Source organism: Anser cygnoides, chromosome 1 (assembly GCF_040182565.1).
Source record: "Anser cygnoides isolate HZ-2024a breed goose chromosome 1, Taihu_goose_T2T_genome, whole genome shotgun sequence".
Classification (NCBI taxonomy): Eukaryota; Metazoa; Chordata; class Aves; order Anseriformes; family Anatidae; genus Anser; species Anser cygnoides.
Genome location: NC_089873.1, coordinates 38,595,154 through 38,623,054, shown reverse-complemented (window position 1 = coordinate 38,623,054; position 27,901 = coordinate 38,595,154). Strand labels below are relative to the sequence as shown.

The window sequence follows — 27,901 nt, the reverse complement described above, 5'->3', positions numbered from 1 at the left end:
AAAAAAGACTAACTTAGTAGCTTCTGGATGGGAAAGGTACATGCAACTTAAATACTATCCTTTCAAGATGCATTTGTGATAACGGGTCATAAATCACTTCTAGAAGAAATACTCTGAATATAGACAAGACCTGCAGACACATATGCTTAATACAGTGCAAGGTGCTTTATAAGAGTCATAGTGAACTTCACTGAAAGATTTAATACACTTTGTGTCTGCTAAGAGCTAAAGCACATAAAGATACTTGAAGTGAGGAAGGGATCAAAGTTTCCATGAGCACATTTATGAATGAGATATGTTATGAGCACAGTTATGGATCACAATATGATGAGCATACTTAAAGTGTTCATTGCTTACTCCCCCACCCCAAGGAAGTTTTTCTGTCTGGTGGCTACAACTTGCAAAGTGTCAGTTAAAAACAGTTTTACTGACGTTTCACATCTGAAATACTTTTTATAATTAATAAAAGTAAGAAAGGTATTCACTTCCGACAACCATTTAAAAAAAAAAATCAGTTATAAACAAGAATGTTTTAGCCTCACTTTATAACCTTAATAATGTTAAGGGTTAAATATTGAAATTGTGTGGAAACAGTATGATCAAACTTACTTCCAAGAACACACAAAATATAAAGACTGCAGAACATGCAAGTTTAAAGATTACAGTACAATCTTCCGTAAGGACTTTGTGCTTTCAAAATACCACAAACAGTAAGCATATTATAACGAAAAATTGACTGTAAGTTTGAGACTTAATTGTATAGTGATGAAGGTAGAAATAGAGTTGCTTTAGAAATATTTTCTGCAGTACTACAGAATAAGGTTATATACAGTTTCAGGCAGAACATTTTAAAGGAAGAAATTAAATACACAGTTCTCTTTATATACCATATGTCAAGTTACAATTTTCCTCCTTTGCCTTAAGAGTTGCATTTCTGTACTATGTATCTGCTGGTTGATTTGTCTCTTAATTTAAGGCTTGGAACCTATCTGATCAAAGTGTATACGTTACAACATCCGCAAGAAGAACTCTAAATACACGTCTTCTGCATTTATAGCAATGCTTACATCATCAGTGTCTTTGACTCGAAGAATCTGTTCTCTTAGATCCTGCAAATCATTAAATGTGGACTGTGCTGTGATGGAATATACTAATGCAAAACCTTGTCCATTTTTCATGTATAGGTCTCTCATTGCTGTAAACTGTTCCTGTAATTAAAAAAGACACAGATCTTGCATTCAATTTGCACTTTCCTTACACAAACTGATGTATACTTCAGGTCACAAATGGATTACAAGTATGATGCATTTGTACTCCCCCCCCCCCCCCCTTTTTTAAACTGACCAATATTTTAACGTTTTATGGTAAGCATTAATGTAAATTAAGATACATTAAAATCAGTCTCAAGCTTAGAATATTTTCTAGGGTAGCTAAATGAACATCTAGATATTGCCAAGGCCTACAACCCTGGAAAGTCATCACAGAAACTGAAGTAATTTCAAAAGAAAGATCAAGAACAGAGCGCAGAAGGTACAGGATAGTCTGTAGATCACAGATGTTACATTCCTCCTGAATCCCTCCTTATATACCAACTCCTTCCTGTCTCCTGTTTATTCTTTAAAACACACTGCAAAGTAATCGCATCCGTTTCAGTCTCCATTTTGTAGTCTAGGCACTTCCTATGTCAAATTCTACTTTCATTTTCAAGGAGATTGAATAGAGGATAGAGATCCTCAACAGACCTGTCGCATTCCCTAGACTTTGGTGACAACTACGATATTGCGTATGAAGATTCACTGGTGCACCACACAGCAGCAGCATTAGGACTTGTTGCTGTTTGCAGGCTCTCACTAGTATGACTGTGCTAGCTTTTTGTCTTTCTGGCATTGGTGGCTTTGCAATCTTGTGACTGATCACTCACTCACCTGGTCTCTCGTCTTACTTTATCATATTCCAGGAACTAGTTCATCAACTAGAAGTGCATGATCTCAAACTAAAATTTCATTCCTCTTTAACTGTTCCAGGTCATGTAGCCCTTTCTAGTGGAGTGAAACTCAAGTATAATACAGGATTTATGAGACTAACAGAATTGTTTAAAAGTTCTATCTGCTTGTATATATGGCCTCAGCTGTAAAACCCAGTTACTTTCTTCTTTTTCTTTGTTTTGTATGTTAATTTTAAACACAATTCCCCTAAAACTTATGGTTTCTTTTGTGAGGCCATCTCCTCTGTGGTTGCATGCATTGAGCATGTTAATTTGACCTCATTATACCTCAGCTTTTGTGATTAGAGGCAAACTAATACAATGCAGTGCGAACATTTTCAGAATGACACCAGACACTTCAGTTCTGCAGCTGCAGTGGAGATTTTAGTTCAAGATTTATACTATATACTAAATATCCACACACAGATTTTGCATCTTTGTACCCAAAAGGTCTCTATTTTCATATATGTTTTCTTCTACAGCTGTACAGCTGTACCAAATACTGTATGTCAGATGAAAAGAAGAATATACTCCAAGAGAGCAGCTACTCGATCTTTCTGTAGTTTAATACAACCTTACTCTAATATGGAGTTTAAATAAATGATTATGGGACCAGACTGCTATTATAGTTCAGAAAACACATGCTATACTCCAAGAGTCTTGATTCACTGGAATCAATGAGTGAAATGACTGGTTTCAGTATATTTTGGAACTAAACAGGAAAAAAAACCTGACCAGTAAAGCATATGGTTTATGCTGACCCTTTGCATGAGTCCACATAAGCTGACTAAAGTGATACTATTTTTATCCCCGTGTTAAGAGTCCATCTCACAGACAATAGAAAAAGGAGAGGAGAAGAAAGCACTTTTTCTTCAGCAACAGAAATCAAAACTGAGTAACCATTGGGTCTAAATTTGCCTCTGGGCAATGTAAACTTAAAACAGCAGCAGAATCACTTTTAAAATGCTCTTAGTCTGATGTTTCCTCTGTTACAGAACATCGGATCACAGGAAACTTGCAATTCATTTTCTGTTGCAATACTCAACTTTTGTTGGAAAACAACTTTTATTCAATGCACTGACCACAGTTACTCTTTAGCAAGTGAGGAAGGAAACTTGCCATCATTCACATCCCTACAGTTTTTGATGGCTTTACCACAGTACATCAGTATTTGGGAAAATTGGTTTTACATACCGTTCCTGCAGTATCTAAGATTTCAAGCATACACTGTTGTGCATCTACTTCAACTTGCTGTTAAGAGAAAGAGACGGAGTTAGACTGTTTCCTCTTGTAACTGCCCTCCAAAAACACCACCAGTTGTGTGATTTTTATAAGCAAATTCATAATGCATAAAGCAACATAATGGCTTAAGAAGTTTATATGGAGATACACTTTGAAAACAGCAGGAGAAAGGTTTTCAAAGAGCCCCTGTGACATTTTCAAAAGCAGCCTCAGCAGCCAAGTACCACTTTGCAAAGTGATTAGGAATTTTTGATTATGAAAAATGAAGGTTGCTAAATTTGTAGTAACAGTTACCAGCAACTAACACAAGTCATTTCTACTTGTTCCAGGGATCATTCACAGAAAAGTCCAGGTGAAACCTACAAAATTGAATTGGCACACTAATGCTCATTTAATAGCCATTTAAATCAATAAGTGGTACACAACATACAATACACCAAGCAAGCCACTGAGACTGATTTCCCAAAATTAAGCCTTTAGTGACACTAATTAGGATACTGATTCAGCTTAAAAATAGAAAGTTTAGGAAACCAGATCAATGTCTGCATCTATTTCAGAGTTCCCCTGTCTAGTTTCTACACCTCCCTGTATCCCCTAAATAAGAAAATGTCTTCCAGGGTAACAAAGGACATGGAAGTGCCCTCAAGCTGTTTCAAGCAAGCTGACCAGATTTTTTTTTTTTTTCCTTTCAACCTATCAGTACACTTCCTTTAGTTGTACTTCATGTAAAATTCCTAGTTGGCAGATGAACACTCAAAAAGAACTGTGTGTCCCCCATTCCTGATACACCCCTTATCACTAGCTTAACTTCAAGTTTTTCTTCTGTAACTAGATTAGAGCTTTGGGGGAAAAAGTTACTTCCACTCCTCTCATACCTCCCTCATGCCCCCCAGGAATGGAAATTCCTTTAATAGTCACGATTTTAACATGTATTGCTGACAAAAGTATTCAAGCTAATTAAGCAGCACCCATTCCCTTGGGTTTGATGAGTAAATCAAGGCTAAGTTTCAAGATGCTCAATTATTTTACTCTGTTTTAAAATTTAGTTGCAAAGTTTTTCAAACCACATTCTCTCAACTTCACATAATGTTAAATCTAATTTTAAAGAACACAGAATTGCAACTGCCAAACAAATAAAAAAGCCACTTGAGTCAAGAAGCAAGTTAGAATATTACCTAGAGTGAAGAAAACAACAGCATAAAGTGTCATGCAGACTTAAGCAAAAAACTGGCTGATTTGAAAATAAGCGTACAAAGAGATATTCCTAGTTGTTTCATGACCAAAACCAAAAGAAACACTGTAAGATCTCTGGTAAAAAAATCACTAGCAAAAGGCAAATTTCTTGAGATGGCTTCACTTTCTCAGACTCCACAGAACCATTCACTGGAAAAAATCATCCAACAAACATCAGAAATCTAATGTGACCTGAAGAATGCAAATATATAACAAGGGAAACATTTTACTTCAGAACAGGTTTTGAGTATTTTTGGAGTCATTTATTGCAGGGCCTTTGCTGTGTCAGACCCACTGAATATCACAGTTTCAAAATCCCTACTCCTCTAATATGACAACAACAAAAAAATAAGTTGCTACATATTTTTTTTTTACTGCCATTATGTCTTTAATAAGAGTTCTGGTCCTGTTTGAAAGCCCACACGCTCAAGTAAGACTTGAGTTTTTTTTCCAGCATACAGATTTCTATGAAGTCAAAGAAAACAAATGTGAAATTGTTTTGCTTTAATTCCTCTTCTGTTCAGAAGAGCTCCCGATAACTATAGCTGCAATGGCTGTTAATGTGCCTCTTTATTCTGACAAAAATACAGCCCCACTGCCGAAAGAGGACGTCCTGCAGTCTCGGCCCCATCCCTAGCTAGGGTTTGTGCACCTTTCCTCCTCTATATAGAAAGTAGTATTTCTATGGTCCCGTGGTGAGTTCCATCAGAGGATCAGTACAACTGGGAAGTAATTCAAGTAACAAAATGAAAGAGTTTAAGAAACGGACACTGATCTGCTTCACCAAACAGTTAACTCTTTTGGTAGCAGTCCAGATGCAAGCCGTCTTAGCCTGGAATATTAATCATGGTCTCAGCTGAAACTGAAAAGTGAGCAATATGGAGATTTCAAGATAATGCAAGTAGAGTCAGGCCTTGCAGCCTGTCATGCTGAAGATGAGAAGAGAGGAACTAACAGGCGAGAGTGTTTGTTCATTTATGATAGGTTTGTGTCAACATATTAATAAAACAGCAGTCCGTCTAATGGAAGTGTATCAAGCTATCAGTGAAATTGTTAGAAGTACAGTATGTTTCCTCTTGTATTCTGAAGGTAAGCCTGAATTTGGTTTTAGTACATTTTCATAGTAGCAAAGACGTTTAGAGCCTTTGGAACACAGGTCCAAATCTGCCTGCAGACACTCAATATACAGCTGTATGTACCTATGTGCATTTGTATACAAAACCATAAATACATTACTATATTTATATGTAAGTATAAAATAATATATATGTATATATATTTATATAATAAAAATATTTGTGTTCATTTCTGACAAGTGATTGTTTTTTTAAACTGACAAGCCAGTAAAGTACTATGCCTAACTATTAAAAAGCTAATCTTGCATTACTCCTTTTAGACAGACTTCTCAAGAACAACTTCACATTTCAAACTTAAGTTACTAGATATTACATGACATTACCAGGCATACCCTTTTTGAAGCAAAAACCTCAAATATTTGACAACATCTACTACAGCTTGAAGCAAGTATTTAAGTTCCTGTAACACAAGAACATCTTTGCACTTACCTTTCTGTAGGAATCTTCTATCGTAGGATCGTATTTTTCAACAAATATTCCTTGAACAAACTGTACAGTCTGCAACACAGAAGTTCATGTAAGATCCTTCTTGTATACTGTACAAAATGTCACAAATTACTGTTCTAGGTGTATATTCACTTATCCATCACAGTTTTGAAGGCAAACTAAGTGACTGATGACTATAAATGAAGTGAAATTACAAGAAGTTAGAGGCATATGCCTATTTGACTACGTATTGTTAGATAAAGTAACACTACACTTTCTTTTAGGCACTCATTTGGAGCATAGGAACTAAAGCATGCATTGATTTAAGGTTTGTCTAACTTTTGGAATCATTATTAGTTTTTAGTTGAACAGGATACCGTACAGCTGCATGGCTTTTACATTTGTATTTAGAACTACTGCATCTTTTACTACTTATCTGCCAGCACAGGAATTAGTCAAAAAATAACTGCCAGCATTTACTACTCCTAACTAAAGTCAATGAGATATTCCTGTATACCTAGCACGTAGGAGGTTTTTAGCCCAAGTGGAACTTTAAGACTCAATGGCCAAGTCAGAGCATGGACAGGTTTAAATCCAGACATGCTGCAGTAAGGTAAGCACGGAGAGGTGAAGGAAAAAGTTCTTTTATAACCTAAGATAATTTGTCACGTGTCTTCCTTTAGGAATTGCTTTGTAAAAGAATAGCTTCTACCTGATAAAATGGGCCTCTAGATCTTACTTTATGATAAGGTGCGCAATTAAACTGAAAGATGTAAAGTTCTCAGTTGAGCTGAAAACTTCATATTCTGTGAACGTTTTTAGTGCTAGCCTATGTCAGTCTGACTGCAACTTTTCTGTACCCATTTAGCTGAAACTCACAAGCTCTTTGGTGTACGGTCATCTACCTGCTACAGTTACTCACCCACTTGCAAGCACAGATATAGAAAACATGACAAACTTCCCATAAATATGCAGATGGATAGAAGTTATTTGCATTTAAAAAAATGAGTGTTTTGGACACTAACTAACATTAGGCAACCAGTACACCAGAGAACTTTCTAGAGACAGAAGTTACCAAGGCCAGGCACATGCCTGGCACAGTTCATCACGTTGGTTTCCCAAAGCAGCTTGATTTCCCACAAACCTATGCATGCCTGGGTTATCCAGTGAAGCCAGAGACCTTCATAATGCTTTGGTTATGCATTTTACTGTGTGGGATGGGCAACGATCTGAGCAAGCACCAGCAACCAACCACATCCAAAAATACCAGCATGCGAGAGTGCACCACTGGATGCGGATACACCCAGAAAGTGCTGACAGACACACAGCAAAGGGTGTAGCCATTCTAGCCAGGAACCCTCGGCAGTCATTACTTATTTTTTTAACGTGAGTTTGCAAAAATAATGGGTTAGTAGAGAGTACTGGAGAAAAAGCAAGACACCAGAAATCTAAGAAAAACTTCAGCTGCTTCATAGTACTTACCAGAGCAGACTTTCCAACACCTCCAGAACCAAGAACCACTAGCTTGTATTCACGCATGATGCAAGAGATAAATCGCCCTCAATACCTAAAACACAATAAATTATTCACCGTTTTTTTTCAACAGGATTGCTATTTTAGCATTACTACAGACACTGTTCGCTTGCATGTATAACAAGATATGAACAGTTAAATATTCATATAAAATTATAAAGGCAGGAGAGACACCATTATAAGCAGGCGTAACCTAAGCAGGATGTCACTTCAATTATTACGCAGTATGGACACTATGGCCACTTATTCAAGACAATAATGGTGATCGATAATACTTTTTCGCCTAGTGCAAGTGAAGTACTGCCAAGTGCTTCTTCTGAACAGGATTTTAAGACTTCAGGAAGAAGTTCTGTTATTCACGTGTTACTGTGTACAGTTTCAGACTCAAAACAGTACAGACTCGGAAATGTTTTTCAAATGGAGATTTTTATATCCTAAGAAACAGTACTTTGGAGAAAAGGCAAGAACAGATTAAGACTCTTTGTAATGAAGAGCTCAATATTGTGATCTTGCCAAAATATCCCAGGTGTTTTGAAGGAAGTGCCCAAGTACCTGGCAGAGCTGCTCATACCTGCATGCACACAGCACTCCCTCAGAGGCCTCTGGATGTATACATATCCTTCATTTATAGCACGGAGGAATTAGGCACAGAAATTAAATTTACTCCTATTCACAGGGAAATTACTTGTATCACAGCACACCACTCATTGATCTGTGTTCATCACAAGAACTTATACAAGCTTTTCTAGACAGGAAAGCAAGTCTTTAGCACCTCGGTGTGACTATTGCAGGGAGCATTAAGGTGATTCACAGGTTTCTCAAGAACTTTTTCCACTCACAAGAAGTTCCTTGCACTATGTATCTTGCAACAGGAGACCAAAGTCATTATCCCCAAGAGTCACTCAGACGCCTGAAGAGCTTGCGGTTTTACAGCTGCATTCCCAGTACTGAGTATGTTTATCAGGTAAACAGCTGCTAATGCTCATTACCTATGGTACTGATGTAGCAATTCTAAAAAGTTTCACAGCTACTACATCCTCTTCTCAGCCATCCCCCAGACTTGTTTCATATCGTATAAGTCTTTGTAATTTCATATACATACACATGTGCAAGTGGTTTTGCTCATACAAACTGACTTGAACGAAACGTCTCCAGTTTCCTCTGAAAAACTGCACCACACCACTAAGAACATCAGTACTGACTAGAAAAACAGATAGGAAGCTTCTTTAGTGAACAGCATCTCTTCATTTGTGGCATCATTTACGTGGAATATCAGCCAGAGCTTGTATCTACTGGCTCCAAGTTTGATCAACATCCAGAAAGCACAACCTTGACGCCACAACCCAATTCACTAAGCAGAGTTTGATAAAAAGGCTTAAGGATTTTATTTTTTTAAATACATAGTGGCCATTTTTCAAACCACCAACTCTTAATGAAGCTACAACAGAAAGCTGCAAACCATCAGATAAATAGTATTTTCTCTCTCACATTACTGTTCTGCCATAAAAGAAATATTGAATAAACCCTACTGTAGTAAAGCTAACAGTTACTATTAATAAGAAACAATTATCCAAGAGGAGATGGCATATATTTTCTCATCCTGAAACACTTAAATGCCAAACGAAGAATCATTCACAGAGATACTCGTGTAAGAAAATTAAACCTACCTCTTCCCACCAAGCAAACGTTTTTCAAAAAGAACAGCAGGATCCCAGAAGTTAGTATTAAAAAAATAATAAAAAAACCCTGCTTAAATCTGAGGACTGATTAATGTTCTGCTAGATACCTAAATGCAGTTATAACGACTGTGGTTTTACGACTAACTTGAAGCAACCAAAATACTATTTTGAGACCCTTCTTCTCCAAGAAGCTGGGAGTTGTGTGCTAGCCGGTGTGCCTACCTACAGCTGCCTGCTGGATCTGCCTGCTCATCTTCACTGGAAGGTGACCTGGCAAAAACAGAAACAGGGCCACAGATGCTGGGGCAGGTCTTTGGGTTATGTGCACAAGAAAATGTACCCCTTACTGTCCTGCAGGCAACCAAGCACTGCTGCAGCTGTCACGCTGCAGGAGGAAGGTCTCAGTTCCTTTCCTGCACTGACTCCAGCATATACCAAACTGAGTTACCTGCTTTTGTATACTTTCCCTGCCTTTAGAAAGACAAAATCCTCCTCACCCAGAACTTTCCTGTAAAGAAAGGAAGCAGAAGCAAGGTAGGACAGTAGGACATAGCCCTCTCATCAGCAGTAACCTCACAGCATCTCTGGGAGTCATGCCATCTGTTTAGCACACACCACAAAGACGATTTACATAGAAATTAGCGCACCTCCATGTTAATGCCCATCTACGCCATCAATGATTAACCCCACATTATCTGAAGACTGAGAAATCAAGAAGCCAGGCTCTTGCAAACACGTCATGAGCAATTTTATTTACCTGAACTATTTCTTGCACCTTAAGCAAGCAATGGGTGTGCAAGGAGAAAGCAGCGAGGAACTAATACCAACCTGGTGCCCAGCTATGTAGGTCTCTCCACAGGCTTCTGTTTACCAACAAACATCGGGACTATCCAATTTCACACCTAATAGAACAACTTTTCATTCCTCCCTTTAAGTAGTTTTCTTCGACCAGAGCCAAGCGTACTGTTTTGTCTGTTTTGCACCATCATAAATGTTCAGTTAGATCCCCAAAACCCTAAGTCGTCCAACCTTTCTACAAAGAAGAAAAAGGATCGTCTAACTGTACTGAAATACACCTTTCAAACTCATGACAAGTTAAGCCTGTAATTACTTCACCTGTCATTTCTTTAAAACAAACACTCAGTTATGTCTTTATTTTTGGAAAGGTGTCACTAGAATGACAAACTTAGTCGGAAGAGGGGAAATCCCAGTGCAGTAATCTGGGTGAACTGCAGCAATTTCAGTGTCTTGTAAAGGATGGTTTCAGCAGAATTGTTCAGTATTCGGTCTGAAGTTAGCAACTAAATATGCAGATGTCAGTAACGAAGGCTGACAGTAATTTAGAAGTAATAGGACTTAGAATAGATATTCAATAGGTGCTGCTCACCTAGTGGTTTGAGTCATTTGTGACTTTCAGGAGAGTTCAACACAAGCCAAAGCTGCTTTTGGCATCCAGGTTTGGAAGAAAAGCCCTAAATATCCAATGCTCTGGAGCTGGTTTCACTGCTTTTGGTCACGGTACGTAATTGAAGCACATATACACTACTACAGCTTGGTCAGCCAGTCTTCTTAACCTGTGAAATGCCTAAGCAAAAAGCTTTGGAATGAAACACAAAACAACCTGTTTTCCAAAACACTTTCTTCAAGCTAACTCTGGAATAACACCTGCAGAAGTACCAGCTGTCATCTGCTCCCAACCCACAGGCTCCGGATAGCAGCCCTGAAGTCACTTCACCTTCCTTTTACTGCTTTCTAATAGGAAAGAAGCTCACTTCATGGCTGAGAGAACTTTCCTACAGAAAGAAAAATTTCCTGGTTAGAGGTCTCTGTCTCTTTCTCAACTATGAAACCACCAGTCTACAAAGCTAGGAGCATGGCAGACCAGCAGCTACTTGGAGTTTAAAAAAAAAAAAAAAAAAAGCTAGCACTTTTTCCACTGACCAGTATGCCCGTTGGCTGTAAGCGTGCCCAGCCTGGGTTAGGACTCTGATCCTGCCTGAACTTGACTTTCCAGCGATTCCTGACTAGCCCGACCCGGCCCTGCTCTAGCTCAAACGCATCCTGCATCGTGTGGCGTATGGACTGCTTGCATCCTAAGCCTTGATCTTACTCTAACTTTGCTTTTTGGGTTGACATAATGCTTGATTCTGGAATTAATATTGTATTCAGCTCCATCCAGTGCTGACACTTTCTTGTTGACTCATTTATGACAAACGGTGGAAGCAGAGGAGAAAGATGGAAGACAAAGGATAGAAGGGGAGGTTTAAGCCATAAAGCACACAGTATTTCAGTTACCTAATGGAGTTTTAAACAACAGAAGCCATTAAGCTTCAAAGCAGGACACTGATGTAAAAATTCAGCTGTTGAAAGCTACGCATGCTGTAAAACCTAAGATGGATGCACAAGTTTCTGGTGGATGGCCTTCTCTGCCTGAAAAACAAACAAACAAAAAACAACAACAACAAAAAAACACTTCTCTAGCTATTCTAGAACAGATACTGACTGTGTGCAATCTCTCTTTATAAAATCTACCCCTTGCATTTCACATGTTCTCCTGCCCTTCTCTCTCCCACAACCACAACAGGAGAAAAAAAGTGACTGAAGAACTTTGGAAGAGTACGTGGTTATAAAGCCACTTGTACTATCCAGTCAAGAGCTCAAAGTGGCACCTTCAGAAGTGGTACGTTCAGAATAGCTTCCAGCAGTTGGCACAAGCCAGACGTTTCAATGATACCCTTTCATTTCAAAGCTATCAGAAAGCAACTGTATTACTTAACTGGAAAAAATAGAGAAAGGATCATTAGATCCTTTGATCTAATGACAAGATCTCACTCCTTCAAATCAGGAGACAGTTAGGCTTGCGTGTTTCCTACCTAAAAGTTAGCATGCTAACGCCACAGCCATATCACAGCATGGTCAGAGCACCCAGAACAAGACACGGTCAAGTCCAACAACGTTTGTCTGTACTCCCCAGATCACCCAGTCTCAGGGGGAACAAGAAATGGATATACTTAGAAGGGTGTAATCTAAAGGAAAATAGCACAGTATCTGACTAATAGATAAGCAAAAAGATTTATTGGACAGTAGTTTATACGAAGCATCCACAGAATTGCCCAGCAATTAGACACAAATAATTTCAAACTTATTCTGACCAAATAAACTGAGCAATTTGTTTGAATCCCTACCTTCCCTCTTCTTTTAGTAGAGTACTTTAACAGAGATTTACACTGCTTTGAAGGGTGGCTATCTTTAAGGTGACAGGCCTTTGAGGAATGAGAGCAATAATTCCTTGGCTTTTTCATTTTTCTGCTCCTCTAATGTTAGACAGAAAAACTTTGTCCACTGTGGTCTCTATGCAGGCACTAAAGAGGAAGACAGGAAGCATGCAAAAACGATGGCCTTCCCCCCCTTCACTGGAGCAGGGAATGTCTTTCACAACTGAGACGAGTGTTTATACACACGGATATCGGCATAACCGAATTCTGGAGACATCCAATGCAAGATTTAGCTAGAAAATAAGGGAACTTACTCTTCTCCAAGAAACACCATTTTCACACAAACTGGACTCCAGCGCTGTCTGAAATACGCAATCTCTCAGAAGTCGTGAGCTCACTTTGGCACTCACAGTTGATGGAGTTGACGTGACTTCAGTAACTGCCTCGTGTGCTTCCTGAGGTGTAACAGTCCATAAAGCCACCAAGACTGTGCAGCTCTTATTCGTCTATATTATTTTTACTAATTAATGCATATATTAATGCATTAGTGTTACTACACTGCATTAATATACAGCGCGTTAATGTAACTAATGTACTACATTAATACACATATTAATACATTAAAAAGAACAATATTAATTTTTCTTACCCTGACATCTCTTTCACTGTCAGGGGAAGGGGATTACTCCTAGTCTCATCCTGATTTTATCACCTCTTGAATATAGAGCAGAGATGACAGACATTCTTGTTTTTTGGTCATCCCAGTTTTGAACAGAGTACTAGAAGGTGATAACTAACTCAAAGATGATAACTAAAGAAGTATACAGTTGAGAGTAAACAAGGAACTTAGAGGAGAATTCTTCCTGAAGCAGGACGACTGCTTACTTAATTCTACTTCTGACTGGCACACTTCTTCAAAATCAAAGTACTTGATAAAGCTCTTGCTCCTCCAGTTTACGCAAATGACCGGACGCTTCATCCAATAAATCACTGCGCATTCTTCAAAGGGCATCTCTGAATGAACACCATTTGAACAGAAAAAGGAAAGCTTAAGCAAGACGATCCACTGGAAAGGAAGTGCTTTAAAAGGTTCACATCTTTCAAGGCCCCTCTACACAGAACTTGCTTTCAGCTTCTGCCCTGATCACATAAAGTGGGAAAAAGCGCCTCTTGGACATTTTCTGGAGAGTTTTCTTGAAGCATGTCTCCAGACAAAGGTGAACCAAAGTGACGGTTCACTTAAGGAAGTCAAGGAATAAAAAATGCTCTTTTAGTGATGACTGAAGATGCTGCACACTTACTGCCTGTAAAGCCTTCCTAAAAAGCAAGCACACAATGAAGAACTCAGAATTCAGGCAAGTTCAAATACCATTTGAGGCATCTGAAAGGATTTGGACTCAATACGACAGTTATGAAGACAATTTTTTGGGGGGTTAGAATTTAGTTTGCTAATTTTTGTTCAACTCCTTCAGCCTCACATTTCGGTTTCTGATTCAACTTTGTTACCTGTCTGAAGAATGGGAAAGCCAATCAATCAATCTTTCCAAGTGATATTAAACCAAATGAAGCTGGAACTGGAACTCACCTCCAGGCCAAAACAGGAACTAAACACATTCAGTCCTTGAAGATATCCCTGAGACTTGCTTATGTGAACGAGTTGTTCAGGTATGGAATTAAGCAAATAGTCCTTCCCAGAAGCATTATCATTTTCAGAACTTTACAGACACCGCTCTCATGTTCAGGTCTTGATGTACTGGTTCTATTGTTCAGTGCATTCACTGAAATTTTCATAACTTTTCTGCCTCTGCATATTTACCTCTTCAGAAGAGGCATTTTGTTAGAACCGCCTTGGGAACAGTGCTCTTAATCTCCTCTCAACTCTTTCCATAAGTAATAAGTTCTGAACATCTGAATGACAGATCAAGCAAATCAACTGACTAGTTTACCTGCTTACCAGTTGAGAAACTCACCATGGAAAAGAAATCCTACTTCTCGGAGAGGGGATATTAGCCCTGAGGTGGAATGACAAGACAGCGGTCAGACATTTCGAAAAACAGCTCTAGCTCATTCACAGGACTTGGTCAGTCTGACCATGGCCAGCAGATTGCATCTTACAAGGAAAGATGCTTCCCACCTCTGGTACTGGCCAAACCTAAATCTTTGTAATTACCTGGGCTATCCAGATTCCACCAAGGTTTGAGTCCCTTGGTTTAGAGCCCCTTCTTCGCTGGAACAGGTGGTTAGGGAGAACATGGGCTGTTCTTACCATTCCTCAAATATATACATGAGGAGAAGTCCTAAATTCTTAGCTCTAAACTCCAAGCCAAGGAGGGTTTTCTCAGTCCATTCACTTCCAAAAGCTTTTAGATGTTTTAGGAATTAAAGCAACTCATAGAATCCTTGCTCAATAGGGTGATCTCTTACAAGAGTTGAGTTAAAATACTCCAGAGTTGACTTTATCACACTTATCTACAGAAAACATTATTCTGAAATCAATTCGAGACAAGATACAATGAAAAGATGATAGGGTCTAATTGAAGACATTTATACTCAAGCCTCTGGGAAGAATAGCTAATCCATTACCAATGCAGACTTTCTGGAAGCAAATCAGTTGTTCAGTAAACAAAGCTAGAACTTTTTGTTTCTAGTTTTTACCTGATTTTGACACCTTTTTGTCAAGACAAGCAACTATTTCAGAAAGAAAAGGATTTGTCAATTAGCTAGCTAGTTCTTCTGGGCCCTAATGCAGCAGTTTTTCTTGGACAAAAATATTTCTTCAATTATCTTCAAATATTTTAACTGATGCCAAACTATCTTTGAAAACTTGCCTGGACAGTTAAACTTGCCCAGTGACAGGAAGTCATACTCACCACCTGAGAAAGCGGCAGAGACACAAAACCAAGTTACTGCAGCACAAGCAGGGCACGGAGGTTTAACTTACTACTTGAATATCCCATGGGGATGCTCATCCTACAGAGATAACCAAGTTTTCTTCCCATCATTGAAGGGAACTACCTTGATTAGTATGACATACATGGAGAAGTTCTGCAAAGGATCTAGCACACTAAATGTCACATTCAAGCTTACCTCTGGGTAGTTCCGGGGTCTATAATTAGTGTAACTGAGTAGTTTCCCCCCTTCCCAAAGTCAAAGTTATCTCCCAGCTAGATCTTAAATCTAAACGCACACCTGATGCATGTTGTAAGGCTGAAAACCAGCATACTTGAAGCCACAGGTATCTCAGGATGAGAGGTTCCAAGCGTGAGACCAACTTAAAGCAGTTTCATATCAAGCATAAAAAGCCAACTTGTTTCAAAACAAGTGATGCAATGAACACTCTTAAGCTACTAAAAAATAATGCAATGCTCCAATACTGAGCTGAAGTTTCAGTTTTATGCAAAAACTCAACTATGCCAATTCAGGTTTTATAAGAGACTCAAAATTAAGTTATATTAAGCCTACTTACGCCTCAGTTGGACTTTGTAACTTTTATCAGATTATTTTTGGTAACTGTTTGCCGTGACACCTTTTCTTCCAATCTCAGTAAAACACCACCATCCCCCAGAGAAGTCGTTTGTGCGTGCTCTACCAGTCTGACTTCCAGCTAAAACGATGATCTCAGAATTTCTAAAGAAACTGAACTGCAAATGTTTTTGATGCTTGCAAAGAAAACTCTAGGCAGACAGTAAGTAGAAAGAGCACTCAGATTTTTTAAAAAAACTACAAATACATTAAATTCAGAGAAAGCATAATTATCACATTATAATATCTTGCCAGCCATAAACTAAGTATTCAACTATGCAGCAAATTTTGAGAACTGAGCAATTTACAGCTGTAAGCTCGTCTCTACTGTCATTAGAGAAGGACCAGTATTTAGCTCTAAAACTTATTAATTAATAGACTGCCTGAACTTATTAATTAAGGGACATGGTGAACCTGCCATGTCTGACCCGATACACCTCCCACTGTCTCCTCCTGATTAACAGCAGATCAGATCATTTGCTTATCGTCGTAACCATTCTAGTAAATTTTATCTTTCAAGTTACAAATAGAGACAAAAATAGCAGGACTACAGGTGAGGCGTGCAAGTTTTCAGAGTCAAGATACTTCCCTTGTAAAAATGCACTTCTGCAGTTTGAAAGTTAAATCAAAAAATAAGCTTGTAGGTTGGTTTAAGATACTCCTCTTAGGAAAAAAGGCAGCTTTACTCCTGTCATAGAAACAAGACCTACCCTCAAATTCCATGCGCTATCTGCATAACATCTGCCAACCTTAGCTCTCCTCTGCTTGTGCTGCTGGCTGCTGAAGCCATCCAGCCTCGTGTCAGGTTTCCACCTTCAAACGTACGGCGACGCTGAGTACAGCTGCAATTCCAGGACGTCCTGAATCTTTGTCCCTCCTGCCAGTTTGTCTCTATAACCCACACATCGTGTACAGGCCTGGCAATACCAGAGCTTGCATTCTTCCATGCCTGCTTGCACCGTCTTCAATATTAAAAGTTGGATTTCAGTCCTGATTTGTTGACATTACTTACACATCATCAAGGCACAGACATTTCCCTCATCATTAGATTACCTTTTGTTACTGGCCACTGAAGACTGGCTTGTGTAGCACCTTTGCATACAGTTCTTCAACCACCACCTGAAAAGTTCCTATTTCCAGTTAGAAGCTAACTTCATGATATACTGAAAAAAAAGTCATCTTCCAAAGTGCAACTTATGCCAAAGTATCCTTCCGTAGTATGATTTACAGTCCCTCTATTACAACTCAGGATAGTAGCCTGAGATCAGTCTTACCAATTCTCATGTGCCATTCTAATTAAGATTAGAAGTTTTATCTGCTGAAAGGACACTGATCCTATGCAAATTGAGAGTAGTAGGTACTAGCAATCATTACAGCAACAAAATTAGCTCTTCTATGATAAATGAACCATAGCAGAAAAGTCAAGTTTTTATAACTCGTGCCTGTTTTGAGCTCTCAATCAATGCTTCCTCAATAAAAGCACGGTTATTTGAATGTGAGCAAACATTACTCGAGTTATACATAACTTCATAAACAGTTCCTTTTTTAAAGCTTAAGATTTCCATCGTGAGGTTAAGTTAGGCAAAAAAAAAAGCACGCACAAACCACCAGCAATAGCTACCATCTTCTGCCACACGATTATTCTACTTCTGCAATAACGGAGGTGTGACTTAATTGCTTCTTTTCACAGTTTATTAGCTGAATCCACCGATGAAGGTGAGTTTGTGCGAGATATGAAACACTTCATGGAAGTGGCTGAAACTTGGGCAGAAGGCACGTGCTACGAGGGCAGGCTGAGGCCCTTGGGCTGCCTGGGCTGGAGACAAGGAGGCTGAGAGGCGACCTCCTGGCTCTCGGCAGCTTCCCGAGGAGGGCGAGCGGGGAGGGAGGTGCCGGCCTCTGCTCCCCGGGACACCTGGGGACGGCCCAGAGCTGCGCCAGGGGGGCTGCAGGCTGAGCACGAGGAAAATCTCTTTGTGAGGGTGGCCAAACCCTAGAACAGGCTTCCTAGCAAGGTGGTTGATGCCCCGTGCCTGCCGGTGTACAAGGGGCATTTGGACAGTGCCCTCAGTAACGTGCCTTAACTCCAAAGCCCTGCACAGATGCAGATCCGCAGACAACTTGTTTGTTGTTGAGGCAACTGAAGTTGCTGCAGCTTCATACTAGTGTTTAAAAAACACTAAAATAAATGCCAGCTTACCTTCACATGCCAAGCTGTGATCTGCAGTAATTCTGCCTCTGCTTTGTGAGCAGCTGATGCATTTCAGACAGCCCCCCAAAAAATCTTATTAAATGGGTCAGAAATTTCCGAGAAGGAAAAATCTGACAGCTACGAGCAGGAGCCCAAAGAGAAGCAATTCACGTTTGTAAGCCTAAGCTCACACACACAATGACACCTACACACAAAGCTAAAGAATTTTAACCAAATGAATTTGAATCACACTCAGCCCCACACCGCTATTACATGGACTAGATCTTTAGTGAGTTACCAAATTAGTATGGGTTAAACTTGATTAAACAAGTCTCCACAAGAGTCTATTTCAATCTTCTTAAGATCAGCCTAGTTCTTGTTCAGACCACAGTTTTTGGTTCCTCTACATCTTCAAAGCTTGTCATTTACTGGAGAAACCTGTACTTCCTTAAGATTTGCTTTGCTGTTAAGTTAAATCAAACGCATACTTTCACAGGGCAGCAGATGATGTCCAAAGCATACCGAAATTTAAAGTCAGCTCCAGCGGTTTGGGCAGGAAGACCTTCCTATATACAGAGCAGCATGCCGGGTCATCTAAGAGTCATCTATTATTCAGACTATGACAATCACCACACTATTTGAGCAGGTATTACCACCGTACCCTAAACGTTTTCCTGAACAAGTTTTACCTCCAGGAAATCAAATATATGCATCTCCAAACAATCTGTATTTTGGGCAAAGCCTGAGTGGAAGAACAACTTTTCAGTCCACCCCGTGTTCCAGTGAAGCAAGTTTATCCTTCACAAAACCACTCTTGTATTTCCACATCGCTCAGGGAGTTCCCAGTACAGCCAGTGCATCCTCTTTTTGGGTTTTCGACATGTGGCGTCAGCCTTCTGTAGATAAGGCTGCGAATGGTTCCTTACCTTCACGTCTACTGTCACAGCACATTCAGCATTCAACTTCCAAAAGAGGTTTTGGCTTTCCTTTATGAAACGTACAGCACAGAATTTCATTTCTAAAAAGCACTCTGCATGCAGTTAACTAAGGAAGAATTATATGATTTGAGACTACAAATATTTTCAACTCGAGAAATCTGAAAAAAAATACATATTTGCAAACTGCATCTTAAGATCTTGCCTCTAGTTAGGAGCAGGATGTACTTCCAGTGAGCAAGGCTATACTTATTGGCTGCTGTAGTTAAGTAAGTCCAAACTAACGTGCATGTAATGTTGCTTCTTCATCAACATGCTGGCTAGGCAGGACCCAGATTCCTAGCAGAAAAGGAAAAGGCAGCTTCAGGACTTCTTGTACCTTTGTTTGTCAAGAAACAGACTGTACAACCTACTCGCTCTTTTCATTGATGGCTTCACACGTAGTACTCCATTTCCTCACTCTAATTCCTGCTCACATAGACACAGCATTTCTCTTCTGAGATTCTTTCAGGAATTTGATGAAAAGCAACACAGATCAAAAAGATGCCAAACACTCGCACATACAGCGGCCTAAAGCACTTTATTGTAGAACTGCGCTTTCAGCTACTCCGTTTTTGCAGAACTTCAGCCACCACACTTTGGTTTTCTATGCAAGATCTCTGGCTGAATCTCAATATAGCTCAGGGCGTTTCCTGAAATAAAAGGTTTAGGGAGATCAGAAAAGGAAAGAGCATCATAAAAGAAAAAAAAAAAGAAAGCATGGGCATTCTCAAACATAAAGCAAGGTGAAAAGGTAACAAACTGAAAGAGCATGCAATGAACAAATGAGTGATTCAGAAATGCTTGTTTCTCTCCAGTATAAAAAGCAAGCAGAAAATTCTGCACCAAAAGTAAGAGCATGTGAAAATCAAGCATCTAGTCAGAACGAAAGTTACGAGTGCCTGGATTTATTGTGGGATCACAAGCTTCCCCCTGCTGGTCTCCAAACTTATTCAAAGCCCAGAATGATGTATAATCAAGTAACAGGATGCCTCTCGCCTCTTCGGCGAGATATCTCCTAATCTGCTGCATAAATCAGATGAGATTTATGAGAAAGACGGAAGAGCGATTCTCTAGCATGACAGTCAGCTATTTTTGCCTCTTCCAGTGTTCCTGCTCGATGCCACAGGACTACTACACAGTCTCTTATGTTCCACCAAGTGCTAAGATGACAATTTGGCACCAATTTCTAGAAGCACGGCATATTTTCAAATAACTAGTGTCAGCAAGAAGTTGGGTTTGCAGCAAAGCATTTCACAGCATGTTAAGAACACAAGTCCAAGGCAACTCGACTTGGGTGCTTCTATTCAGTGAGTACTGATGATGTTAAATGACTTCAGAAATTCGTCTGTGGACTGGTAATAACACGGGCAAGAACTCTGAGGGTGAATTCGTACTCACAAAGAACTCACGTTTCTGACGCTGCTCATGGTGGAATCCATGAAAACACACATCACTTCCCATATACTTGCACAACTTAACAATATGCATAAATAACAGCACAACGTGGTTAAGAACACCATGTTCACCATCAATTCTCCATTTAAAACAAGTCACAAGGGTGACAGAAAGCCAGTCTGATATACCCTTATACATACACACTAACTATATAACTGCAGGAGCACAAGAATCGAGATTTTGCTGTATTAATTTACATACTTTTCCAACCCTGAGAAAATCCTTTAACAATGTTGTCTGCAATAACCAACGAGAAACTAGGCAGGGTATGCTTTATGGGTCATCTTTTTTAAGGACATCAAGCTTTTGGAACATTATCTTGTAAGCAGTTTCATAATGAAAGATGAGAGGAGGGTTACCGACTGCGTCTTACAATGTCTTAACAATTCACCTTACCTACTTAAGGCTTGCAAGATTAATAAGCAAGAGGTTCCTGCCCAGTATGCCCCTGGACTGCCCTTGCACTTGACCACACAAGCTGGACACACAAGCACACAGCTCAGTCTCAAGTGTAAATATCACCTTATAAACAAATAAATCCAGTCCTAAATACTATGTCGTGGAGAAGGGTTCTTAAATAACTTCCATTTAACAGATTACCTCTATACGACAGTCCAGTTTGCTCTCCTCCACATTTAGAAAAAAAACAAGATGTGCTTCAGCTTTCCACTCCTCTCCCAGTGAATCACTTTTGGGGAAGTATCAGACCAGGTGTTACAGAAGTTTAACTGCAAACAAGAATTGTGCAACTTGGCTATCAGTTTTGTCCAGGCTCTGGGGCAGTCCAAATGGTTTTCAGCTTATTAACTTCATCTTAAATAAAAATTTGACTGCATTTGAAGCTAAGCCTTTAAAAAGGAAGTAGCTGCTCTGGCCCTACCTCTCTTGAACACACTTTGATTTCAGTAATGCTGAATGAAGTCCCACACCTAGCATCATTCAGGTCCTCCTCCTGCCTCCTCTTCCTCCCCTCTCAAGCTCCACACAGGTAACTCACAGGTGTCTGCAGCTCATCTTTAAGACACGTGGTGGTTCCCTTTTTGCTTCTTCTCGATACATGAAGAATACCTTAAAGAGTTTCCCTTCACTGAAGGCATGAAAAAAAAAAATCAAGACACAACTGACTAGGTTGCAGAAGCAGACTGTGTGGGGAAAAAAAAAAAAAAAAGAGAAGACTCCAAAAGCTAAGATAATTAATTCAGAGCAACAAAAAGGAACACTAGCAGGGACTATTTGTATTTGGGAGTTATTTTAGATTAACTGAAGAGGAGGCTGGCCAACATGCATGATTTGGGCAACAGATAGCAAATTCATTTCAGCTTTGACCAACTCATTTCATGAAGTTCTGAAGTAGGCCATGCTAAACAAAATAACCTTGCAGAATTGCATCTTTTCCTTTTACTTAACAAAACCAAGATTAATAAAACTTTATAGTTAAAGCAAGTAAGGTTAACAGTTAACATCCGCATCAACATCAATACATTTTGATGCAAAGAGCACATTTTCTTCAGAGTTTCTATGAGGAAAGCCAGGAATTAGTTGCAGATGCTTGCTTTAAGGTTTGTCTTCAGTTAACAAAAATAAACTGTTCTCCTGTTCCAGTTCTTCAACACTGTCCAGAAATTTAATGATACAAAATTTCTCATGGCCCTAAGATTAGGGTTACATTGAAAATTATTTCATGAATTAGGAACACCGCCACCCGGTATCCTTTCTGCAGAAGGACTGGTCAAATGATTAGGATTTCGAACACCTTCCTGTGTTGTAACAGCTGCAGGAACGATAGGTTGATCTGAGCAGCCAGGGGTTCCCTGAAGAGGATCTCAGGCTGGAGGGAAACACGAGATGCTGTTTCTGTGCCGCAGGACGCAAGCATTCGTCCATGAGAAGGGCCAGGCAGGCTCTCCCACTTCTGCACTCTGGTCTGGCCTTCCTCCCTTGGCCGAGGCTGAGCTAACCACGTTTACTGTAATTGGCAGTCTCTTTTCAGAGTCGCAGAGCAGGGATTTACTTCAAACAACATCAGCTCCTTAGATTAATAACTAGAAAGCTGAGTGGGACAATGCGCTCGACGCTGCCAAACGCCTCCTCTCCTGCCTGCTTCAGCTCTGAGCAGCTTTGCTTCCCTGCGGGGTCGTACAGAGCCTTCACCCCACTGCTCCACTGATGGACGGTGCTGGGAAAAACCCTGCCTTTGAGCAGAGAGCATCCTGAAGAGCTGGAGGGCCCACAACTCATTGTGTATTTCGAAAGTCGCTCAAGAGGCAGATTGCCAACACGGTGCGTACAGCCTTCCTCCCTTTCCTTGTCGCTAAAAGACCATGGAGATTGGTGGGAGTTCACAGCAGAGATGTGCAGACAGTTAAAAAAAAAAAAAAAAGAGGAAAAAAGGAGGCCTTTTTAGTTGTCCAGTGTTTCTTTAGGCATCCTAAAGCATGGGAGACAAAGGCTGCAAGCCAGAACTCACCGCCACTTCCGAAGGTAGCCTCGCTCAGTTGTGCTATCAAGAAACAATCTGTACCACCAGACGAGGTCTCCGACTGTCTCCAAACACCGCTTGCCTACTACAAGCAGTGTCACAGCCTCGTAAGAAACTCACTTTTACTCTGCCTGTCCCACTCAGTTTTCTCGTGTTTGACAGGCCCCGGGAAGGAAGCGACACATGAGATGCTCCGAGTGAGATGCTCAGACTCTCCTGCAGTCGACTGCAGAACAACTTTGAGAAGTGTCAAGTAATAAGCAGGTCCCCTATTAAATGCCTTCAGATAACAAAAAAGCACCTTCCTCTTCCCTGCTTTATCCGAGAAGAATACAATCAGACTATCTCAACCATCTGTGAGCAGGAAAACAAAGTCTGCCTTCAGATAGGAAGGTGTAGCTGCTGCAGTCACTCCCTCCATCTCTCCAAAGAAGGAGGCTGTCTAAAATATCCCTCTACCTGACCTAGATGCGACAGAACTCAGCAGAAGCCTGCCCCAGCTCAGCGGGGACTCAATACGCTGACATTACACAGAGTACTTCAGCCTGCTCCTGTATTTGTTCTGAGACAGAAGAGTGGCACTGCTTGCAACCACAAGCTAAATACAAGCTTCTGTTGCACAGCATATACTTAGCCATCTATTTACTAAGAGTAATTCTGATTAAAACTCACAATAGCTTGAGAGAAATTGCAGAGCATGCCCTGGAGAATTACAGGGCACTCTCAGAAGTCAGTTAGGTATCTGAAAGTCATCGCAGCATTACCGGCCAAGGACCCAGCTATTGTCTCACCATCCACCCAAGGATAACCACGCGCCTGTTTTTAATCCGTACGCTATCCCTGCCCTTCGGAGCACCTCTCTAGCTCGGAGCAGGCAGCAGAGCGCTATGGATGCCAGGACTGGCACTACAGCAGCGCGCACACCGAGTACTCAAGTACTTCTGTGACTCCTGCACTTCTCATATTCCAGACGATAGGTGGACACCTATTTATTTCAGTTCCCGTGCTTACTAAGTGCTAGATCACAAGCTAAGTCATCTTCAGCACGCTTCCTTTCTCAGCCATACAAGTAATTTCTTTCTGCCTTTGTAGGCTCTCACCTAGATTCCCATCTGTTTGCTTCTGCTCCAGAAAGGCTCTCAAATTAAAGACAGTCAGCTTCACTCTGTAAAACTGGCACAGCACAAAGAAAACTGTCATGGCTCACTTCAGATTTATTTTTGATGACCCGTCCTGCAGCAGAGGTCGAGAACAGCATAGCAAAATTTTAATTGCACTCAGAAAACTTATCTGGTGCATGCACACAGCAATCGAAGCAGGACCTCCAGTTACAAAGAGTACAAAAGACTATTTGTCTTTTTTTCATATGACTTCTGTTATAATGCTTATAGTCTCTCAGCTCTGTTTTGCACTTTAATTCACCCCCAGGCAGACAGGTGCCACGTATGATCAGCTTTGCTAAAAAAAATTAAAAAAATAAAAGGATGCATGACATTTATAGCATATGGAGCAACTCAAACCTCAGCTATTTAGCTACATAAAGCCTTACCCTGCAGTAAAGGCCATAAAGCCTTACCCTCCAGTTGCAAGCTAAACTTGAAGAAGTTCATACGAGTGCATGACACGAGCCTGAAAACACGCAGGCACCAAGGATCGGAACACCGCACATCGTTATTTAGGAAGTTTATCTGCAAAGCCTTTGGTGCAAACGACCAAGGCAACCTTCGCTATTCCCTCAGCTCATTTTTAGCTAGAATGAAGTCTACAGGATAGACTTGGAACAAGAGTTTTAAAAAAAAAGGAATGGATAAAGAAAGTGAAAACGCTTGTTTGTACTAGAAATTAAGTTTTGTTTTCCCAAAGCTTGAGATTTTAGCATTGATGTAAGTCATCTAAAAGCAGATCGTTGGGTTCATTTTTCAAGTTTTCTGTGGGGGAGAAAAGAACCTCCTTCCAAAGGGAAATGCGTTTATTTTTGAGTGGTTACTATACAAGACAACGTGATTGCTTCTTTATCTCTTAATTATAATCTGTGGGAAAAAGAAGATTGTTTTCTGGCTTCTTTTTTCTCGTAACGGTGATTTCAACGCAGTTTACCATGAAAGAGTACCTAAAAAAAGTCTTTGTCATTCACTGTCTACGTACTCCAATTTGGGATACAACACAGCTGTTAGATGGTGGAAGTAGCAAGTTATACTACTCAGAACACCTAAACGCAGGAAGACACACACAAACCACGCGATTTTCAAGCGGGGCACCTCTGAAACATCCCCTTTATCGGCCCTTTACCCCCTCGGGGCCGTGCCCACGGCACGGGGAGGACTTTTCCTGCCCCCCCTCGAGGCGGGGAGCCTCGGGCCGGAGCCCTGGCGCCCCACCATCCTCTTTTTGTCATCCGAGGCCAGCCCAAAGGCTCGCGTTTCGCTCTGCCCCTTCGCAAACTTCGCTCTGCCTTCCCCCTCCGCGCCCAGACGGGAGGGGCCGGCATTGTGCGGGTTTTGGGGGGTTTATTCGGGGAGGGGGGGGGGGGAGAAACGAAGGGGTTGCGGCGGCAGGGCGCAGGACCAGCTCTTCCATTTGCTGCCACAGCGCAGCCGGGCCGGGCCGCGTCCCTTCCGGCCTCGTCCTCGCCGCCACCCCCGGGGGCTGAGCAGCGGGGCCCGGCCCCGGTCCCCTCCTCCCCCCCCCCCTCCCCCGGAGCCCCGGGCGGGCGGAAGCGGCGGCGTGCGGCCGGACGAGGTGGGGCCCGGCTCGGACTTCCCGCTGCCGGCACCGCCGCCACCACCGGGGCTGGGGCTGGGGCCGGGGCCCGGCCCTCCCCGGGCGCCTCCCCTCGCCCCGCCGCCGGGGCCGCAACTTTCCGCCCCCGCTCCAACTTCGGCCGCGGGCACCGGCGGCGGGGCGAGGGCCGGGCACGGCGCCTCCAGCCTCCCCCGATCACCCCCCCCCAACACACACACCCCGTCCCTCAGCGCCCCGCTCCCGGGCGGCCCCCAGCGCCTCGAGGCGGCGGCGGCTCCGCCATGTTCAGCCTGCTGCCCCTTCTCCCCTCCCAGCCGCCACCTTACCCTTACCGGACAGCGCCTCCGCTCCCCGCCCGCCGGCCGAGCCCGCTGCCCTGCGCCGCGCCGCGCTGCGCTGCCCTGCGCTGCGCTCCGCTCCGCTCCGCCCGCCGCCTCTGGCTGCCTGTGCCGGGGCGCGGCTTGGGGCCGTCGCCGTGACGCCGCACGGCCAGCCTCGCTCTGGCGGCGGGGCGGGGACGGGAAGGGAAGGGAAGGGACGGGAAGGGAAGGAGGGAGGGAGGGGAAGGAGGGAGGGGAAGGGCTGACCCCGCCGCCGCGCTGCCACCGCGCAGGCGCCCGGCCCCCTTCCCTTCGCCCCCCGGCCCCCTTCCCTTCGCCCCCTTCCACTCAGCACTGCCCCCCCTGAGGGAACGCAGCCCCCCGGGGTTGTCCCCCCGGGGTTTGTCCCGGCTGCAGGGGGTCGTGGGCTCGCCCCCAGCTCTCCGGGCGGCCCCCAGGGTCCCCGCACCCCCCGGTGTGACAGAGCTGTGGGTTAGGGGCGGCCCAAACGTGGGGCCGAGCGCTGCGCTGGGCATGTAATGGTCGCCCTGGGTCAGTTCTGAGGAGAAATGGCAGGGATGCGGCTCTTCCACCTCCGAAAGGCTTTTGGGGATCCATGGATGAAGAGTGTATCAAAACCATGACGTGCCACTACGTGTACACAGCTCGCTACGCCTCTGGATGCGAACTGGCTGCCGTTAGCCCTGCGATACAAAGCAGGATGCCCATGACCTGCAAATAAATTCCTCAGCACTTCTCTCTCATTTCCCCATTAAACATCGTTGCCTTCCCCCCCCACGCTTCTCTCTCATTTCCACATTAGCATCATTACATCCCCTCCCCCCCAACCCCCACCCATCACTAATATTTTCCAGTTAGAAATAGTTCCGCTGATAAACGTTAAAAATAATCATTTATGTTTCTGGGAGGAAAAAAAAAAAAAAAAAAAGCAAGCAAATAGTTAACATGGTGTGCTGAGATAAAACTTTTGCTCAGAGGAAGTCCACGGCATGGTGTGTGAAACTGACAGGAAGTTGCAAGGAGGCTTCTGGCAAGGAGAGTGGGTGTGGAGGAAGCGCAGGCTCTCTGTTTGTAGCACAGAGATAGAAAAAGGAAAAAAAAAAAAAGATTAAGTTTCTCCCCGTTGCACGATGGAGAGAGCTCCTCGCTATGAATGTTTGGGGGCTGTACAGCTTGGAGTGGGTGCGTGGGAGATGCTGGAGGTCAGAGCAAACGTGGTCAAAGAGCGACCGGTGAATTATCTGCCCTTGGTTGGAGGAGCTTCATCGAGGCTCACGGCATCGAGAAAGTGACACATTTAGAAAACATTTTTGAGTGTTGCTTCCAAATCCCAGACGTCATAAAATCTCCAAAGTCCAGGCAAATCTCTCGGTGTTTTACAGCTTAAACCCTCGTGTAGTACTTCGATAATGAATCCCTGTAAATGACGGATAATGCCGGAGAGCTCGGGCGGTGAGAAACTGAGTACACAGAAACCAGTCCTTTCTCATTGGGGCATCCTATGTGGGGCAGAAGTCATAAATCAGATGTCAAAACCGATAGCGTCTCCGGAGTAAAAAGCATAAGAGCATCTCTTGCAACAATTAGCTTAATAGTATATTTACTCACCAAACAGAAAAAAAGGTTTATTTAGACTTTTTTTTGGTAAGTAGATATTATTATCAGCTCCCAGAGACAATCATTATACAGATTAAAAGAACAAACAGAAAGATGCATCCTCTGCCATCACAACTTTCAACGATGACC

General features: G+C 42.1%; 1 protein-coding gene across 2 annotated transcripts in view; it reads right to left on the bottom strand.

Annotated features, from left to right (window-relative positions):
* The window catches only part of RAP1B (RAP1B, member of RAS oncogene family), a 32,083-nt gene extending 5,767 nt beyond the window's left edge, over positions 1–26,316 (bottom strand). The window contains exons 1-5 of one of the 2 annotated variants that reach the window (XM_066992827.1): positions 26,141–26,316; positions 7,504–7,588; positions 6,025–6,093; positions 3,179–3,235; positions 1,068–1,208 (exon numbers count right to left, since the gene is read on the bottom strand). In XM_066992827.1, the coding sequence (XP_066848928.1) occupies positions 1,068–1,208; positions 3,179–3,235; positions 6,025–6,093; positions 7,504–7,560 (324 nt within the window). In that variant the 5' untranslated portion in view covers positions 7,561–7,588; positions 26,141–26,316. The remainder of the gene's footprint in view (positions 1–1,067; positions 1,209–3,178; positions 3,236–6,024; positions 6,094–7,503; positions 7,589–26,140) is intronic. The other variant, XM_066992824.1, reaches the window with a different exon arrangement.
* Positions 26,317–27,901: the final 1,585 nt, after the last annotated feature.